Below are 21773 nucleotides of genomic sequence, written 5' to 3' on the forward strand. Positions count from 1 at the left end.
TGCACTTTCGAAGTCACTGCTGAATATGATTGTGACAGTGGATTCTAGTTCACAACAATAGGAGGCAAAACAAAATAAAAATCTCCTCACATTCGCACCACTTCCTTTGCGATTCAACTTAAATCCAGGCCCTCTGATTATTGCCACTTGCGCATGTGGCAAGAGCCTCTCCTTTCTCTTTAATTCCTTATAATTTTGTAAACATCCAAGAGTATGCTCTTTAACATTTATGAACTTACAGGTTCTAATGTCTCTCCAGGTAGCTAAGCTGTTGGCAAATTGATGCATGATTGTAATTTTTCACGACAGTGCTTGTATGAAGGGGTGTAGGTTCAAACACTTGCATGGATGCCTGTTCATATGCCTTTTAGGGGATGGGGTGTCTATGTAAAGTGATCTAGCAGGGAACAAGGCCCTTCAACCCATCAAGTCCATGCTGACCATCAACCACCCATTTACACTAATCCCATTTTATTGCCCCCAAATTCCCATGCCCCACCCAGATTTCATGAGCCACCCACACATTAGGGGCAATTTAACAGTGGTTATTTACCTTAAAATCTGCATCTCTCTAGGACATGGAAGAAAACAGAGCACTTGGTGGGGAGGGTGGGGGGTTGTGGACCCCCCCATGGTCTCAGGGAGAACTTGCTAACTCCAGACACTGACAGCACCGGAGGTCAGAAATGGACTCGGGTCACTGAAGCTCTGCGGAAGCAGCTTTACCTACTTCTGAATGTATACCTGGGTGTAGGTAGGGTGGGTACGTGTAGGCGAGGAAGTAAAGGCTTGAGTCAGAAGGATGAAGGGCAGTGAGATGCACATGGCAGTTGGGTTATGGTTGTAGATGTGTGTGGAGTAGACATTGAGGTATGGTCATTTGGTGTGAATGAGGGATGAAGGGTGGTAGCAATTCATAGGTGTAAGGTGGACTTGAAGCATTGGATAAACTTGGACTCTATCCAATTGTAGGTGGAATAAGGAGAGTATATGGAGATTGAGACGGATGGAGGAGCATGATTATATGGGTGTGAGGTGTGGAAATATAAATCTGGAGATTATGGGTGTGGTGTCTGTGTGTGTGGGTGTATATGTGTGTGACTAGAGATGCGTAAGCTATGGGTGCATGCAGAAATAGGGTTTAGACATCAGTGCTCCTTGCAAGCCGAGGATCATCTGTGCCATATGGTGAAAGATCATCAACTAATGTGCATTCCGACCTTCCTATGACCATCTCCTCCTCAATCCTACCCCTAGGTCATCAGATGCCTCTCGTAATTGGGGCTTTCTTAAACTGAAGCAGTGTCAAGAATCCAAAATGCCATGTTGCTTTCAAGCATATGTGAACACTTTAAAACCCCGGCAAATTCGCACAGAGCACAGAGAGCCTCTGAAATTTTCTACTCCAGAAGATCATGAAAGCTAATCAAGGCATTAATTAAAGGGGAAGTAGATGATTTTTTAGAAGTTCAGGGAAATGGGGACTGTGGAGAATTGGCATAGGATACCTGGCATGGGGACTGTGGAGAATTGGCATAGGATACCTGGCAGATCAGCATGACCATTTGAATAGTGAGGTAGGTCTGAGGGGATGAATGGTCTACTCCTGCTCCTATTTTTTTTAATAGAGTCATACACAGGATAAGGCCCCAACAAGTCTGTGATAACCAAGATCCCCATTTAAGCTAGTCCCATTTGTTCGCATTTGACTCTAATCTAAACCTCCCCTATTATCCACCTGTCCTTGTACATTTTAAATGTTATTATTGTACCTACCTCAGCCACTTCGTCTGGCAGTTCATTCCATATAGAGAGCACCTTGTGGGTGAAAACTTACTCCTTGGGCTCCTGTTAAATCTCTTCCTTCTCCCATTAACCTAGGACCACTAGTTCCTGATTCTCAACCCTGAGAAAAAGGCAGTGTGCATTCACTCTGCCTATGATCCTCAGGATTTTACACACTTCGATAAGATTATCACCACGCTCCGATGAAAACAGTCGTAACCTGCACCATAACACACTCACCTGCCTCCCAGCAACATCTTCATAAATTTTCTCTGGACTTTTTCCAGCATAATGACATCTTCCTTAAAAACTGGAACACAATATTGCAAATGTGGCCTTAACACCGTCTTGTAAAACTGCAACATAATATCCCAATTTCTATACCCAATTCCATGACTGATCAAGGCCAGCACTGCAAAAGCCTTTTTCATCAGTCTGCTTATGTTATTATACGTTGAACTATTTAGTCTTGTGAAATGTTCTAAACTTTCTCATAAAGAGGTCTCTTCTTCTTCCACAGAGGAACAGAAATGAAAATCGTGCTGACCAGCCATTCTGGTGGAGGCTCCTGGTTCTCATCTTTGCCCTAATCTTTGATCCAGACGAGAACGTGGAGGCTGCAGGTCAACGGCGAGGTTGAATGGCACTCCCCCTCCGCTGAAGAAACCAACTGTTGGAACGTACTGCGAATGGCACTAAACAAGAGAACAAAAAGCACGGGTTTGAAGATGCACACCGCTGGTCGGATGGTGTTTCTTTATATTATATATAAACATAGTGTGGAAATACTGCATTATTTACCACTGATCTCCACTAAGCACTGTTCAGCAATACGTGCTCTTCACCTGCCAGCAGTGCCTCTTCCTTCAAGAGCCGGGCTCCTGATGAGATGCCTCTGAGGGTGGCAAAGAACATTGTGCTCCGTTCTCTCAGTTCCTTCCCAGCCTCAGTTTTAACATCGACAATAGAAAGCACCAACAAGCGTGACAGTGAGGAACAAATTTTCGAGGCGCCTTACACCAATCCATCAAAGTCGTACCAAAGAGTTTTTAGTACTTCGGTGAAGCAGCTGGATTCACTGATGTGTAATCCCTTTGAGGCTTAATCTATGTTTTGTTTCTGTTCTCCACCATCTTCCCCCCACCCACCTCCAGTTCCAGGCCCCACACCCACCATCACCAGCACCCTCCAACTCACCATCTTGTAAGACCTAACAAAGGAAATGTCCTTGAGAACTGTTCTCACTAAAGGGGTTAAGGATGCAGTGCTTAAATGTTACTGCCCACTGGTACACAGACACCACCGTCTCCTCTGATCCTGCTGAAAACTTCACGTCAATGGTTAATTTAGGATTCTGTGTTATGGTCACTTTTGAAGTTAAAGCTCTCTTGACATTCAGACCTGAAGTATCCTCATTCTGGCAGGCCAGTAGTCATAGACTGTCCAGAACAGAATCTCCATTATTGAGAGCTTTCCTCTCTTTTTCCCTTGAAAACTTAATTAGCTTCTGGATGGAAATGAAAAATATTGCACAGCAATAATTGTTTTATTAAAATTTGTTTTAATCATGATTGATGGACAGAAGAGAAAGAATGATAATCAAAGGTTCCTTCAAGGACTGAACAGTCAGGAATTGCGCATTCTTCCCTGGTTGTTCACCCTCTCCCTCGTTGGGTTTGATGGTGCTACAGAATGTATCTGGCTGCAAGTATTTGGGTTAAAGAGTGAACCTATCAACTTTCATTCATCACAGAGTTGGAATCTGATTGCCAGAACAATCAAACCCTGTCACTAATCTCAAGTGTAGCTTCCAGGGAGATTCTGGTTTGACTAACTCTCAGTTCAAAGTCTTCATTAAGAGATGTTTCCTCTTTGCATCGGGTTCTCTTCTTTGCTGAATGTTTTTTTTATTATTAGGGATAGATGTTTTGGCCAATTTTTCCAATGGGTCTTCGATATGGTTAGATATGACATCATAAACAAGCCTCATTCATCAGTCACTTCTGGAGACCATTGTGTTAGAACTGCTGGGAGCTTAAAGTTTTGAAGCTTTCCTCCCTGGCCAAGGCATTTTACAGCTAAGATCAGCAACACAAAATCATGACCCACTTGATTAATTTTTAAGTTGTTGAGAAAAGTCTGGAGCACTTAGAGCCATAGCTCCTCTAATCACTCCACTTCTTACAAAATCTTGAATGGTGGTCATTTCTACACCCACAGTAATCCTGATTCTTGGAGACGAAACCCAACACTGCAAGGCTTTGCCCATTCCCAATAACTATTGAAAACTGATCAGAAGTTGTTTACTGAAATGAGGTTATGCTCAAGGCAGTCTTTGCATGACACTTGAAGAAGTCAATAATGCACAAGCTCTGAACTTGCCCATCACTGCAGGAATAATTGGAATCTTCAACAATGATTTGGGTTCTGCCCTGGGTTAGAGTCACACGACATGCATGACATATTTTCTGTCCTTTGGTTTGATCTGTGCATATCTTGACATCCCAGCCATCTTTGTGACCACTCCTTTAAATGGGCCCAGATTACCAACAGCATAGCAACCTTAAGCATCCCATTTCCAATAGCAGCCCACCAACGTCTGGCCAAAGCCAGTGACCACGTTTAGGTGCTCTTTTGAAAGGAGAGTGTAGAGTGACACTCAATGACTCATATAAGTACTGGACCCAGTGGGCAAATATAGGTAGTGTGAGTGATCATGGACTTGTTCCCATTTGATGTAGCTGGCCCTCTTTTATCACATCCAGTATAGCCATGATCCCATTCTCCATGTAAGCTTACACTCTGAGCTGAGTATGACTACACCAGGTTCATAGATCAATCTTGTTTCCAAATTCTGGGATCAGATACCTAGGTTGTAAACAGTTAGAGTACAGATGGCACAGCAAATGCTGTTGCAGCCTGGAAATTCTGGCTATCCAACCTTTCCCGATTTGGTTTGACCATTTTCAGACCGATACCACACATGATGGTAAACATATATGTTGTGCCAATTAATCTGGTGTGTTCAATTACACCCAGTCACTAATGTAGAGTTTACCCATGCGGACTCTCCCTGCATCACAGCATTAAGAATCTACAGGCTTTATGCAGTGAGTCCTTTAGTATGTTTCTACATGTTAGCAGAGCTAGACCTTAATAGTTAAGGATTTGATTGCAGCCTCCTGGGGCACTGTTAACTCCCAGGAAGGTAAAGATCAAGTGACAAGGTTGGTTTTCTCTTATGAGCTAGAAGGGGGAAAAGTGCTGGCAAGAATGTTTTACTAGAAGGTGGCTCCATGATGTACCATATTTTCAAAATATATATTTGTGTCAGAACATATAATGATATTCAAGCATTTGATGTAACACCGCAGTTTGCTGAAACCAGCAATGGCACCCGCACTTAAAAAACAAAGCGCGCAGTGAGCAGTATTCTCTAGTAAATGGATGTACAGTTTGGAGCAATCCTTTCACCTTCTGGTCCTTGTGCAAAACTTTACATGCACAGACTGAAATGAGATCAAATATACACAGTTGGATTTGTACAAAAGTTAGTCTCAAAAGCATCAATGGAGAAGCTAAGACATAAAATCCTGAAAATACTTCCACACCAGTGACACCTGCCTGTGGACCTGCCCTCTACAATGTCCTATCAAGCCCAAGGCCAGAGCAACGTGTACAAGAAAATCAGTCTGGGGCTGCACATGCACACCATTAGCTCTGTTGTGGTGCTGGTCACGTAATAAAGGTGGGTCGCAGGGTGGGAGGGGGTTCTCGGGTAAGAGATGCCCAAGGATACGTAATTAGTAATCAGGATTGTGGGAGTTGCAGTTATATGGGGACTGACCTTGAGGGACATGTTGAGGCATCTGCTGGGAAGAGTTGGACACTGGAAGTGGAAGTTGTGGATTTCCTAAGGAGAAGTTGTAACCTGATCATGAGGGAGAACTAGCAGTGAGGGAGTGTTGGCTGGGAATGAAGGGTAGGTACAAATCTGAAAGGTGATCTATTTTTAAGGGGATCCACACACTAAAGCCCACAGTTACAGAGTTAGCAAGCATATTCCTATTATGGTCACACTGTAATTGTAACTGCCTGCTTCTGCGTGAGAGGGCTGCGTCTTAGACAGGTTTCTGCATCACAGGAAAGGTAGAAGTTGTAACACTATTGGGCACGTTATACACATGAGGACCAAAAACCACTGACATCCTACCAGAGCCAAATATTAAGTCAACACTCCCCAGAATTTTGACCATATCCCTTCAAGATGAACCCACAAAAATGAAGCTGTGCTACACAAAAGAATTTCTAAATTGAGACAGCTTACAAGCGAATTTGGAAGAAAGACGGCTGAGTTTATGATGGACCCCATTCCACCCATATTTTCTCTCATCATTGTTTCTCTTTTACTGTCTTTTCAGTCCTTCTGCCATTCTGCTTTTGCGACACTTTCACATGAGAAAAGCATCAATTTGCTTATTTTAGTATGAGGTTTAAGGAAAAAATGTTTCTTAATAATCATGAATACCTCACTAAATAAGGCTCCAGGATGCTCAGCACTTCTGGACAGCCAGACGATCTCGATGGCTTTATAGTCAGATTGCGGGACTGGAATTGGTTTATTATTGACATGTACCAAGACACAGTGAAAAGCTTTCCCTCCATACTGTTCGTACAGATCAGATCACTGCACAGTTCCTTAAGGTAGAGCAATGTAAAACAATAACAACGTCCAGTAAAGATGGTCAGTCTGGATCTACTTCAGAGAAACTGCACTCAGAATGCCAGTACAATACTATGGGACGGCTGGCAGAGGAACCACCTTTCAGATGAAGTCTTAAACTGGGCCCCTGCTTACTCTCTGGGACTGAAGAGATCCCATGACACTTTTGGAGGAGGTATACATAAGAACATGAAATAGGAGCAGGAGTAGACTATCTGGCCCATCAGTCCTGCTCCGCCATTCAATAAGATCATGGCTGATCCGGCCATGGACTCATCTCCACCTACCTGCCTTTTCCCCATAGCCCTTAATTCCCCTACTATGCAAAAAATCTATCCAACCGCAGTAAATATATACATACACCTGATATCATGGCTACAATACACATTATCCTTCTGAAAACCTCAATGAAAACCAGAGTTTCAAGCCACTGTTGCTCTCCTGTTTTGTGGAATCTATGGTTTACAAATTGGCTACATTATTTTTTAAATCACAACACCAATTGGGCCAATATATTACTTCAATAATACTGGAAGCTCGTTCCTAATAGTAATACCAGTCTCTACAAATGTGCCAAGTGATGACCAGGCCTTGGTTTGTAATCAAACAGAAAAATCATGGAGCTATACTGCTCACCACACCCATACCAGGAGTTAGACCCATCACAGCTAATCCCAGATACCTACAATAGGTCATTCCTTTCTGTCATGTTTGCATTGTTAACCTATTGCTTAGATAGATGACTGGTTCTATGATCAGCCAAGTGAAATGAAATCTGTATTTGGTATAATTTTTCTGGCCTCATTTCAGGTTCAGGTAAACTGTACAGGCTTTTTGCTCCTTGCAGTCTCTCCCTCTCTGTTATACTTAAATAATATCTTCCTATTGTTTTTTTTTTCCAAATAGATCACAATGTTTTCTAGAGAAGTAAAAGGAGGAAAGAGCTAATGAAAGGCTCCAGACATTTTAATTAGAGGGATGTGGGTTGGTGTGCAGGAAGCTTTAGTCCTTATCTGATCCTGTCATCATGGCCTGCCAGTTGCAATTAATGCTTCATCCAAAATGTTTAATCTCACGCTATCTTTTCAGTTAAACATTCCCCATCTTTTTATGATGGTTCTATCTTTCATCTTTTCCTTTCCCTCCTGAGGCTTTCCACCTCTTTTGCTATCTCATTCTCTCCATTTCTTAACACCTTTCTTTAAATGTGCATTTTTGTCTCCACTTCATTCCTCATGCCTTCCCCTCTGCTCTTCCTCCCTTTATTATTTCTCACTCTCTGCCTATTCAATTTCTCTCTCCTTTCCCATTCTCTCCATGATCTGTAAGAAGTAGGCATCAGTTGTGCCTTGTTGTTGAAGGATGATACATGCATTGGAGCAGGTTTTAGGAATGTGTCAAAGGCTGCCCACTTAGATTTGGGCAAAGACTATAGGAGCACTGACCGCTTATCTGCTCCAGCCTTTCCTACGATTCATTGTGAGGTGGCAGATCTGTGATCTAACTACGTAAAGACCATTACGTTAGCAGTAAAACCTTTACCAAGGCATTATACTATCTTTTAACATCTTAATACCTGTGTTTAACAATAATCATATCAATCTCAGATTTAAAATGACCAAATAGCCCCACAACCTCTCATTTGTGGAAATGTTCCAAACTGCTTTCACCTTTAGAATATAGAAGTGTTTCCGAATTTCGCTCCTAAATGATCTTGCTCTTGCTTTTTTTACACTTTCTAGTCCTATACTCCCCTCCTTCCACTTTTCCTGTATATGGAAAACTTCCATTCAAATTAACCCTTCAGCTTTTAGATTCCACGGCGTATAACCCTAGTTTATGTCACATTTCTTCACAGATTCACTCTCTGAGAGTACATCTCTCCGATGATGTGATGCCCATTCCTGCTCACAGTTCTTCTTAGTCAAGATAGAACGGTGGGCTTCTAGCTGGAAGTTGCTCGGGCACTGAGACTATGTCAATGCAGAATTAGTGCTTAGATCAATGATTTTAGATTAGAACCATGCCACATATATTTGTGATCTTGCTAAACTCAAGTATGCTGCTTTCATCAAAGTCAATAATAAATATTGTGAATAGTAGGGAGCCTAATACAGATTCTAGTCGTCCACTTTAGCCAAAGTGAATAGATTTCTATTGCCCTCTCATATCCTGAACTAGTGCATAACTTGCCTTCCACTCAGTGACCTGCATTCACTAACAGTCTATTGTCAAATGCTTCCTGGATCCGTATAAAAAACATGCACAGAAATTCCCCTGTCCATTATTGTCATACCTACCATTTTTCTAGCAGTTACAGTTTCTAAGTCAAACTAATTTTGGAGAATTAACAAAGGGCACTTCACACCCATTTCTTTTAAATCTTTGCTCAGCAAGCCATCTGATGCTGGGGGATTTTCATTCTTTTTAGTATCATTATTTGATTACTTTTGTTTATAGTTATTTATTCCTGATTTAATTGTTGGCCCATCTGGCACGCTATCCTTTTCCTCTGCAATAAACTTAATGTTCATCAAACATCATTTCCTTGGTTCATTAATAGTATCGCTATTATCAATATTCCACATAACAACCCCCTTTTCTCTGAATTTCCCCTCAGATATGCTTGCAGCAGTCTCCTGGAGAACAGTCTTTAATTCTTGCAGGCTCCCAGGATGCATTGGGTACACTGTAGATTTGGCAACAGAAGATCACGCAAGTTGCCTTGTGATTAAAGGGAGCTGAGCTTCAGCTTTGAAGGGATTGTCAACCGGAGATAAGCAATCTATACTTGGAGTCTGATGACAGAGCGAGTAGCAGCGAGGCTGGAGGGAGTCACAGGCAGAGTACGTGAGGGGAGCATGTGGAAACTCCAACAGTCATCTGCCAAGACATTGGAGGTCATCCTCTTTTAGTTCTCTAACCATATTGCCCATGACACCAATGCCCTTGCAGTTTTGCAAGGTTGGCCAAACATATATTAGAAAGGGCTCTGTGGTGACGTTGCACTAAAATGGGACCAGTGCAGTTCTGGAGATGGGATGGGGCAGAGAGTTGAGTGACAGCATGTAAGGTTCTCAATTGTTGCATCACTGCTGTGTTTCATGTGAGTGAGACACCATGGAATCTTAGAAAGAGTTAGCATGGAAGCGGGCACTGACCATCACTGACCATCAATCACCCATTTGACACTAGTCCCGATCCTACAGCTTATGACCTATACCCAGAACCTCCAACTTCTGCAGCAATGTGGTAGGCAACTGGTGACATCATTAGCAGTGTGACTGACGTCTTCAAAACAACAGGACACACTGAGCGGATCAACACCCAAAATTCTGCAGGCCATTTTCCTAATGGGTGTGACTTCATCTGGCAAAGATCTCCAGTGTGACTCAACTCGTGATTAAGGAATTGATGCAATTGGCTTCAATCTTCAGACTTTTGTGTCTTAGCCCTCCAGAGGATAAACAATGCATGAACAAACATGTTAATGCACATGTACGTAGGATCATCTTCATGGGGCCGCTCTTTTAGTGGATTGTTTCATGGTTCTTCCTTTACAAGTGCCTTGTCAGGGGTAGAGAGCAACTTTTAAGCACCCTCCTCCTCCCTTGACTCTTCATTTATTGGCAATCCACCACTCGCACCATGCCGATGAAGAGTTGGAACATTTGCTCAGGAGGAATGAGAAGATCAAATGCTTGTAGTTATACTGTTCAGGCAAGTTTTATGGATGCAGTCATTTTACAAAAGTGAACAAATGTTTCCTGCAATCATTGAACACTGAGCCAGTTAACGCAAAAGAATTGCCTAGGGAATGGACAAATGATTAAGAAACTACACAGATGTTCATCACTGACTGCTGACATCAGCCTTGTAAGAAGTGCAAGGAAAGTCCTTTTTTTTTGCTCTAATTTATTCTATATAATTTATTTTGTGTATTAGTGGTCTAGTTAATTTTTTTCTGGTGTGCAATTTCTCTGCAATTTGTTGGGGCGGCAACACCAGCTCGAATGGAGTGGCCCTGTACAATCACATCCTGAAGCGGGCACCCCAAGGTTGGTACTGAGAGAGAGAGAGACAGTGCTGGTGCAGTTGAAACCAACCACTGGTGAAGTGGACATAGCGATCTTATGTAGGAAGAGTGATGCTTTCTCCCCGACGTTGGGACAGCTCCCTGTAGCATCAGTTAAAAGGAACTGCCTTTGTTGAGTGCGGTAAAGCCCTCCCAGCCAAGTCATCACTGTCCTCCACTCAGCTCACTGTCCTCTTGGCAGCATGGCCTCGTTCAGGGAAGGCCACTCAATTGCTTGCTCAGTGTGTGTGCGCGGGGGTTGGGGGGGGAGCAATAACCTCAGCGCAGGTGTCTGGTGTCTTTCCTAGTCGAGCAGCGAGACGTTTTTATTGTTGGTTTGAGAAGTTCGAGTTGGTCTGCAGGAGGGAAAAAGAGAAATGTACAATTCTTGGTAGCAAGCCCCTTCCCCATCCCACTTAGTCATCCTTTACTTGCAAAGCTTCAAGAGGAATGAAGTTAAATCTGAAGGACTGACTTGTATCATGGGCCAGAGCCAAGTGGAAACAAGGGATAAAGAATGCATAGTTCAACAAGGTACTTGCGTATCGACTACAATCAGACAAAATATGTACTACTGCACAGTCCATTCTTTCCCCCACTGAGTGGCAGATTGTACGTGACCTTATAATCAACAGTGTGCTCAGTAGCCATCTGAGCTGCAAGGTAGTGCAAAACCATCTCCAGAACATTAATCATCATCATTACATATTTACATCCGCATGGTTTTAGAATGGCAGACAACTCGCATTACATATGAGAGGACCGTTACATTCTGAGCTCCTTGGGTGCTTTTGTTTCTGACCTGTATCTTTGCCAATCCACTCCTCTTCCAATTGGGACTTCCTCGGGCTATTTACACATTGACCACTTAATGACTGCCAGGATAGCCAACACAGATAAGACTTGTCGTTGAGGCCTTCTCCCAATCTCCATAGATCCTCAGCACGGAAGTGCACCTTATTCAGAACCGCTCTCAGGGGAATTATAATCAGCAATGTTAAGCAAGGAGGGGTGGGCAGTTGGGGAAAGCATACAACTACTGCACCTACTAAACAGTATTTAGATTAGGAGTTCCCAATCTGGGGAACCCCTGGCCCCTCGGTTAATGGTAGGGGTCCATGGCATAAAAAAGTTGGGAGCCTCTGGTTTAGATGGCGACTGTTAAAAACAAACATCTATATGAAACACACAACAAATTGGATGAGTTTAAAAGTCATTTATTAAGAATATCACCCATGTTAGTAGGGGTATCATAAACAATGGGTTGTGAATTTATCAGCAGAGAAAGATGCCCATTTCTCAGAATCTAGTGAGGTAGTTTAAAAGGTTATGGGTGAGGAGGTACTCACGTGACTTGATGGGAATAAAATTCATTTGGATTGGCTAGAGTAAGATTAGCTGAAGACTTTGGACTTCTACCACACCCCTCCTGGAGCTGTACGTCACATCATAAACAAAAGATTATCACCAGTATTTGTTTCATGCACTGAACAACATGGCATCATCTTGTCAGTAAGAAGGCCTCCTGTGTGACACGCGTTGTGATGGGCATCCTGATTATGAATTTTTGTTCAATATTTAGTACTCAAAACATGGTCTATTGGCAAAGTCACTATTTAGCTTATCTTGAAAATTCAATTGACAGACCATCATTAACTGTTGGCCATGGTTTAACCCGGATATGTGTCCAGTTCAGATACTCCATGGAGGTACAGATAAATACAGCACGGAATCTGGCCCTTTTGCATCAGTGTCAATATTAATCATTTTGCACATATGTAGCAATACAATTTGCCTACATTAGGACCATATCCTCCCACGTCTAAACTGTGCCTGTCTAAATGCCTTTCAAAATAGTACCGTATTTGTATCTGAATCCACCACCTCCTCTGGCAATGATTTCAGACATCAATGTGTAAAAACTTCCCCTCAAATCTTGTTTAAAACACATTTTATCCTCTCGTTTTTGATACATGTTATCAGCTCTTGCCCTTTGGTGCTCGGATGTTTCAAGACTTTTGACCCCCCTTTAAAGTTTCAGGACTTCTCCCAGCCCTGAGTAGCCAATTTGTTCTTCATTAAAGTCAACATTATTCAGATATCATCCTTGAGCAGAGGTCACTGAAGTACAAGTGGCACCTGAGTCCTCAGCACTGTGATGGTTCTCAGTAAGAAGGAGCCAACTTGCCCTGATCCCACTTACTTTACCACTTGTTCCCAATTTAAAACAGCATCACAGGACATCGAGCCAACATTCCAGCCGATCTGTTAGTCTCAAGCTGTCTTTTAATTACTGTGTTGATTCACTGTTCTAGTAATCATTGTGGGGGAGAGGGGCAAATCTTACCTGACAGACAGAATAGAACTGTCAGACTAAAAAGGACAGGTCTGTTGTTCTAATATTATGACCAACATATAAGAAAACAACCTCCAGGATCTATCCCCTTGCTGGCATGGTTGAGATCTTTGTACGTGATCTTTAAGTGAAATGGCTCCCTTGAGGCAGTTGGCTTAACATTGGTTTCAACTTTCTCCAACACAATTGCAAAGGTTACAGACTGTACTGGGACAGATGGAGGAACCAGGAACAAACAAACTCGCACTGGAATGTTATTTTTGTATTATTACTGTATAATATTCTCTTGTGTGCTGAAGGGCTTTGTACCCCTTTGGCCTTTCATAAGAAATGTGGCTGTACAGAGTATTTTGTGCTTTGTGGGTTTTTAGCTTGTTTGCTTTGTGTGTCCAATGAAATCTATGACTACTAAGGAGATGTTCTCATGATTTAAATATCCTCAGATTTCTTGTATCTGCTGGTCACAATCATCTTGTCTCCCAGTCTCACACTGACCTGACACAGCTCCAGTAGAAAGCTCCACCTAATGGAAACATCCCGTAGATGGGCCCAGCTTGAGAAAATAACTCCATGGGCATTTGCTTCACAATCTACAGAAGTGGGTTTCAAGATTTTACACCTGCCCGGGTCCAGATTTAACTTGTAACAAATCTGGAGCTAGCCCGTTGGGTAGCCGGTGGGGGGGGGTGGGTGGAGTCAACATTTCTCTGCTAGTGATGGCACTGGACTAATTCAGATTGCCTTTGCAACCATGTGAAGCAAGTGCCCTGTTCATTAGGTCTCCCTGTGCTAGATCTTTATAGATGGAAAAACTTTAGTGTGTGTCATGCAGGAAGTAGGGTTAGGAACGTCAGGACAGCAGGAGACCATGCAGTTGAGTGAATCTTCCACTTGTTGAGATTGGTATTGAAGGTCCATCTTGTTTGCATAACCCTAATGCTGTTGCCCAATAACAACATAGGGAACTCTGTTTTGAAATTTTCAAAGGAGCCCCAGGGTTAATATTTTGAAATTAAAACTGAAGGTAAAACTCAAAGTTGTTACTAGGAGTGAGAGTTTGGGAACAGAAGCACGTGTATGATACATTAAAGACTGATTTTATTCCAGGCAGTAAATGGGTGTTAATAAATAACCATCTAGTAAATAAAGCATTGCAGACTCCTGCCTCAGAGCACTGGGAGACTTAGAAGACATAATGAAACATGACCCCATGCAAGCTATTCAGCTGTAACAGGCAGTTGGACATAGGGGTACGTGTGCTTTCATTAATTTGATTCTTGTGTTTCCCAGCTAACATTCCATTCACTGCTGGAACTGCTTGAAGCTACTCCTTTTTTGATATTTGTTTTGTACATATGTTTTCCCCTTGAAAATAACATCATTGTCTTAAAAGCCGCACAATCCCAGTAAACAATGGACAGGAGACCCAGTGATCATGTAGCATAGTTCAGAACAAACACATTGGGTATTGTGTGTGTTATTAAGACAAGGGGAAATGCACTCACTTACTGTAAATAGCTGAAAATGAGAGCTGTTTTTTCCACTGTGCAATATAGTGCTGTATTGATGCTTGGGACCTCTTTCATATGCTATGGGTTTAGGTTTATGTAAGATATTTGTAAACTATCATTTCTAATAAAATCAGTTGAAGTACAATGTTGATGTCTTTGTCTTGACATAAACCCCAATCACCATGGGGACAGTTTCTAACAATGCCTATGAATGGTGAAGATGAGCTTTAAGCTGAGCTTTCTTCAGTTTTTTTACAAGTTCTAAATTTTCATCCTTGCTATTCCTACCCCAGCATTTTCTTTTCTTTGCTGTGTTTCATAGAACATTACAGCATAGTTCAGGTCCTTTGGACCTCAACACTGTGCCAATATGTTTACCTACTCTGAGATCAATCTAATACTTCCCCCTTACATAGCCTTCTACTTCTTCTATCATCCCTGTATCTAAGAGTTTCTAAAATGCCCCTCATGTATTTGTCTCTACCACTACCCCATGAGAATATTCCATGCACTCATCACTCTATATAAAAAAAATTCTTGACACCTCCCTATGCTTCCCTACAATCACCTTAAAATTATGCCTTCTGGTATTAGCCATTTCTATCCTGGGAAAAGTTCTCTGGCTATCAACTCGATATATGCCTCCTATCATCTTGTAAAAATCTATTAAGTCACCCTGCATCCTCCTTGGCTCCAAAGAAAAAAAGCCCTACTTTGCCCAACCTATCCTGAGAAGACATGCTCTCTAATCCAGGCAGCATCCTGGTAAATCTCTGCACCCTCTCTAAAGCCCCTGAGCTGACCAATATTCCAAGTGTGGTCTAACCAGCATTTTATAGAGCTGCAACATTACCTCAACTCTTGAACTCAGTCACCCGACTAATGAAGACCATCACACCATACGCCTTCTCAACCACCCTATCAACTTGTGTGGCAACTTTGGGGGTTCTTTGGACATGGATCACGAGTTCACGCTGTTCCCCCACATTGCTAAGAATCCTGCCATTTCCCTGCATTCTGCCTTCAAATTCGCCCTTCCAAGGTGAATCACTTCTCATTTCTTCGTTTGAACGCCATCTGCCCCTTCTCAGTCCAGCTCTGTATGCTGTCAGTGTCCATTGAAACCTATGATAAATTTCTACATTATCCCACTCTTCCACTTCCTCATCCAAGTTATTTATAAAAATCATAGAGAACAGGGATCCCAGAACAGATTCCTGTAGAACACCACTGGCCATTGACCTCCATCTACAACCTTCTAGGGGCAAGCCAATTCTGAATCCACATGCCATGTTTCCCTGGATCCCATGCCTACTGATTTTCTGAATGAGCCTATCATGGGGAATCCTATAAAATGCCTTACTAAAGTCCATTTATCCCACATCCATTGCCCTAACTTCATCAATGTGCTTTGTCATATCCTCAAATACTTCCGTCAGGCTCGTGAGACATGAACAGCCCATCACAAAGCCATGCTGACTACCCCTAATCAGATTATGCTTTCTCAAAGCTCATAAGTCCTGTAAGAATCTTCTCCGATAATTTAATTGTCCACCACTGAAGTCTCTAGAATTCCCAGGGTTATCCCTGCTCTCTTTCTTGAAAAATAAAAGGAGTAATATTTACCACTCTTCAATTATCTGCTGCCACTCCTTTGGCCAGTGAGTTTCACCTGTCCTTTTTGGCTTTGTGATTGAGAAGCATCAAGTTAAGCTGCTGCCTGACAGCTGCAGCAATCAAGAGTTTGATCCCAAACTCCAGTCCTGTCTGTGTGTAGAGTTTGTACATTCTCTCTGTGAGCTTTCTCTGGGACTCAATAAACTCCAGTTCTTAGCATAGTATCCTATACAAAATGTACAGCCCATCCGAGTATTGTGCTTTCAGAGTTGCTCTTCTACACACCACTCTGGTGATATGTTGTTATTTGAGTTACTGTCACCTTCCTGTCAGCTTGAACCAGTCTGGCCATTCTCCTCTGACCTCTCTCATTAACAAAGCATTTTCACCCACAGAACTGCCACTCCCTGGTTGTTCTGTTGTTTATCACGCCATTCTCCTTAAATCTAGAAACTGTTCTGCAGGAGATCAGCAGTTTCTGAGATACCCAAACCACCCCATCTGGCACCAACAATCATTCCACAATCATAGTCACTTAGATCACATTACCTCCTAATCCTGATGTCTGGCCTGAACAACAACTGAACCCCTTGACCATGTCTGCATGCTTTCATGCATTGAGTTGCTCTCACATGATTGGCTGATTGGACATTAACAACCAGAAGCACAGGTGTACCTAATAAAGTGGCCACTAAGTGTAGATTCAGAAAACATGCAGAATATAAATTATAGACTTAAGTCAATGAAGTGGAATGGAAAAAATCAAGCCTTTAGCACAAAAAAAATCAAAGACAAGCAAGAGATGGTCTGTAATATTCCATTGCCCAGGTAGGGTTAAAGTTGATGGTTGCAGAAGGTTATTGTTCCTGAACCTGTTGGTGTAGGACTTCAGGCTTCTGTATCTCCTGCCTACTGGTAGCAGTGACCCTTTCCTTTGGTTTTCTCTCCTCCATTGCCTTGCAGAAGCATGGCTGAAGGCTACTTCCATGTGCCAACCGACCTTTGGACCTAGCTCCTGAGAGAGCCTTTATATATGATGATGGATGCCAGCAGCCTCTTCTGTTTGGCAATGAGAGTCTGGTACTGAATATCAAGACATCCTTTCCAGCAGATGTTTCTGGATAGTTTCAAAACTTTATTAAAGAATATAAAATGAAACAACTAAGTCTTGTACAGACATATATATAACAAAGCAAATCTCAGGAAGAGGATAACTGTTACAAATGATACAACCCATCAGTATTAACAGTACAGTGGAGAGTAGGTTAAATAATTGCCATGAAATGGCCACTTTATTAGGTACACTTGTGCTTCTGCTTGTTTATACTTTATACTTTGTTGTTACCAAACAATTGATACTAGAGCATACAATCATCCCAGCGATATTTGCTTCTGTACTTCATTCTCCCTGGAGTACAAATCTATAGTAAATAGTAAAAATTTAAATTATAAATCATAAATAGAAAATAGAAAAGGGAAAGTAAGGTAGTGCAAAAAAACCGAGAGGCAGGTCCGGATATTTGGAGGGTACAGCCCAGATCTGGGTCAGGATCCGTTCAGCAGTCTTATCACAGTTGGAAAGAAGCTGTTCCCAAATCTGGCCGTACGAGTCTTCAAGCTCCTGAACCTTCTCCCGGAGGGAAGAGGGAAGAAAAGTGTGTTGGCTGGGTGGGTCGTGTCCTTGATTATCCTGACAGCACTGCCTCGACAGCGTGCGGTGTAAGGTGAGTCCAAGGATGGGAGATTGGTTTGTGTGATGTGCTGGGCTGTGTTCCCGATCCTCTGCAGCTTCTTCTAGTCTTGGACAGGACAACTTCCATACCAGGTTGTGATGCACCCTAGAAGAATGCTTTCTACAGTGCATCTATAAAAATTAGTGAGGGTTTTAGGGGACAGGCCAAATTTCTTCAGCTTCCTCAGGAAGTAAAGGCGCTGGTGTTAATGCAAATATCCAATTAGCCAATCATGAGGCAGCAACTCAACCCATGAAAGCATGCAGACATGATCAAAAGGTTCAGTTGTTGTTCAGACCAGACATTAGGATGAGGAGGTAATGTGATGTAAGTGACTTTGATTGTGGAATGATTGTTGGTGCCAGATGGGGTGGTTTAGGTATCTCAGAAACTGCTGATCTCCTGCAGAACAGTTTCTAGATTTAAGGAGAATGGTGTGATAAACAAAAAAACGTCTAGTGATCAGACTGCATATACCCAGCAAGCTTTTATAGCTATTTTCAAAATCATTCAGAAAGTGGGCTTATACTTAATAAACCACAGAAGCAGGACATTCATCCCATTAAGTGCATGCTGGCCCCTATATTGTCACTCCCACATCCCTCAACCTCTCCAACTTATTCCCTCTCACACATACGCATCACTCAGCTTGCTTTTTGCCAATGGACAGAGAACAGAGAACATCACAGCAAAGTGCAGGCCATTCAGTCCGTGATGTTGTGGCAACCTTTTAACCTGTTCCAAGATTGATCAAACACTTACCACCCACACAGGCCTCTATTCCATTCTTCCAAGGGCCTATCTATGAGTCCCTTAACTGTACCCTAATGTATCTGCTTCTGCCACCACCCCAGGCAGTGTGATCCAAATACCCACCACTCTGTGGAAAAATCCTACCTCTGATGTCCCTCCTATACTTTCCTCCAATCACCTTAAAATTATGCCTTCTTGTATTTGCCATTCTGCCTTGGGAAAGAGACGTTGACTATCCACTCTATCTATGCCTCTCACCATCTTAAACACCTCTTTCAATTCACCTCTCAACTTCCTTGTGCTCCAAAGAGAAAAGCCCTAGTTCACATAATGTTTCCTCATAAGGCATGCTCTCTAATCCATGCAACATCCTAGTAAATCTCCTCTGCACCCTCTCTAAAGTTTTCACATCCTTCCTACAAAGAGGTGGCTAAAATTAACCTACCAGTAGGCCTCTGGTTCGTGATGGGAAACCAGAGCAACTGGATGAAAGTAGCGCAGTTGCAGGGAGAGTGTGCAAATTCCACACAGACAGTACCCAAGGTCAGGATTTAACAGAGTTCTCTGGCACTGGGAGGCAGCGGTTTAGTTCATTGTTCCACTGCCGCAGAGCGCCAAAGACCCAGGTTCAAGAGGGAGGTGTGTGAGGGATGTGGGTGGGGTATGTGTGAGGGGGGAATGAAGAGGAGTATTGTGGGAAGGGCAAGTGTGCTGGGAACAAGCAATGACTAAACATGTCAATTTCCAGAGGGTCCAAGCATTGGAGATCAAGGCCACAGGCTCTGAGTGGGACTGGTCCTCTTTTACTGATACAGAATTAGGTCGCATATGATTTGTTATGGACAGGGTGACCTGTCCTGTTTGAGATCATCGATAACATTAAAAAGAGTGTTGTACGGGCCGGCTGGTGGTGCAATGACATCAGCGCCGGACTCTGGAACGGAGGTTCCCAGGTTTGAACCCAGTCGGGTCCGCTCCCGAGCACGCTTCCCATCCGTGCTGGGTTGAGTGTCGAGATCGCTACTCGACCTCGTAAAATAAAGGGAAAAATACTGCGAAAACGTCTGTGTGAGGAGTGCCGCGCCACACAGTCTCTCTCTCTTTCGCTCCGCGCCTTGTGAAGGCATGAAAAAGACATCGTCCCGCCAACATCATACATGCACAGGTGCACGCATGCATGGACGCACGCACACGCACACGCCAAAAAAAAGTGTTATATACTAGCTGCCCAATGTATTGTATGTCTAGTGGTTTGCATGTGTATACAATTTAACATTGTAAAATCTGCATGACGCATAGGACTGCAGTAGGTTTGGTTTTATACTGAATTCCGCTGGGTGATGCACAGATCACTGCACTGTTTCAAAGGGTTTCAAGACCAAAGAATAGTTGTTAAAAGTAGTTGCTCAGATTGGAAACAGGTGGGAACATTGCATTGGGGTCAGATCTGAGGTTCATCATCCAAGATTTGGAATTACAGCTTCAACAACTGCAGAAGACATCAGGTTGAGGGGGGATTAGTTAATGGAAGCTAGAACTGTGACAAAATAAATACCAACAAACTTACAGAATGGATGTGTAAATAGCAAACAACTCATGTGGAATCGTAATTTAAAAAATTAATCGGACAGAAGTGTGGGCAGTTGGCCAATTGTGTCCCTATGGGAAAGAAAGGAGCAAATTAAGTTACTCATTCTTCTCATCTCTTTGTCAGTAGCCTTGCAGGGTGAGGCTCTTTGTGTGATTCCCCAGGCACTTATGGACTTGCTGGGGTTTCTACCTCCACCACCCCTTCAGCCAATAAAATACTGACACCAACCAGTCTTATAATGAATAAAACTTTCTGCAGATTTTCCACAATTCTACCAATTATCTTTCAATTTATGCCTGCTAGTTATTGGCATGTCTGCTAAGAAAAATAGATACTTTCACTTTACGTGCCTAGGCCTCTATTAAATCTCCTTTCAATCTCTTTTTTTCCCCATTCCCTGACTGATTCATATAATTCTTCAGTACTTGCTAAGAAAATACTGCCAATGCTGAAATTTATTTTTTCTAATTCTGCATCCTGGTAACACCCTTGTAAATCCCCTCTGCACCCCCTTCAGTTTTACCACATCCTTCCTGTGATGAGGTGACCAGAACTGTAGACAAAGCTCCAGCTGTGACCCAACTGGTGCTTTATACAGTTCCAGCATGATCTGCCCATATTTGTGTTTAATGCTTTGACCGTTTAATCGAGGAATTGCATCTAACTTCACTATCTTATGCCACTGTCCTTTTGCTCCACAGATATGTGAGCCGGCACTCTGATCCCATACAGTGTTTAGCATCCCACCATTGTATTCCACTGTTTTGCTTACTCTCCCCAAATCCATTCGTCACACTTCTCTAAACTGAGTACAAATTGGCCCCTCTGTGCCCAGGTCAGACCACTGCTACTTGCCATCTACAACCTTTCAACTTCACTCTCATACTGCCAATTTTGGTTTCATCAGGCAAATCCTTTAATCATGGTCCCCATTGTTTAAATCATTAAAGCAAGGGGGCTAAAACTGAGCCAACCAAAACTACAGTTCATGTAGCTCTGGAATGGCCAAATCTCCCACAAAACACCACTCCTGAGGCAGTTAACCATATACTTCTTTAATTCTAGACCCTGGCCTCTATGCCTCCTTGTGCAATTGGATCCTGGATTTCCTTGCTTGCAAACCCCAGTCAATTTGGATTGGCAACAACATCTCCTCCACAATCTCCATCAGCACAGGTACACCACAGGGCTGTGTGCTTAGCCCCCTGCTCTACTCACTTTACACTTATAACTGTGAGGCTGAGCACAGCTCCAACGTCGTATTCAAGTTTGCTGACACCACTGTCGTAGGCCAAACCAAAGGTGGTGACGACTCAGCGTTTAGGAGGGAGATTGAAAATCTGACTGAGTGGTGCCATAACAAAAGTCTCTTGTCAGTAAGACCAAGGAGCTGATGATTGACTTCAGGAGAAAGAAACCAGAGGACCGTGAGTTAGTCCTCATCAGAGGATCAGAGGTGGAGAGGGTCTGCAACTTTAAATTCCTCTGTGTATTATTTCAGAGGATCCGTCCTGGGCCCAGCATGAAAGTGTAATTACAAAGAAAGCACAACAGTGTCTCTACTTCCTTAGGAGTTTGCAAAGATTCATCATGACATCTAAAATTTGACAAACTTCTATAGGTATGTAG

At 42.7% G+C, this 21773-nt stretch overlaps 1 protein-coding gene across 3 annotated transcripts in view; it reads left to right on the forward strand.

Moving 5' to 3' along the window:
• Positions 1-9046, forward strand: part of LOC140201391 (bcl-2-modifying factor-like) — a 102917-nt gene extending 93871 nt beyond the window's left edge. For all 3 annotated transcript variants that reach the window (XM_072265435.1, XM_072265451.1, XM_072265442.1), the window contains exon 4: positions 2306-9046. In XM_072265435.1, the coding sequence (XP_072121536.1) occupies positions 2306-2425 (120 nt within the window). In that variant the 3' untranslated portion in view covers positions 2426-9046. The remainder of the gene's footprint in view (positions 1-2305) is intronic.
• The last annotated feature ends 12727 nt before the right edge of the window (positions 9047-21773 follow it).

The sequence above is a fragment of the Mobula birostris genome, chromosome 1 (genome assembly GCF_030028105.1).
Source record: "Mobula birostris isolate sMobBir1 chromosome 1, sMobBir1.hap1, whole genome shotgun sequence".
In the NCBI taxonomy this organism is placed as follows: domain Eukaryota; kingdom Metazoa; phylum Chordata; class Chondrichthyes; order Myliobatiformes; family Myliobatidae; genus Mobula; species Mobula birostris.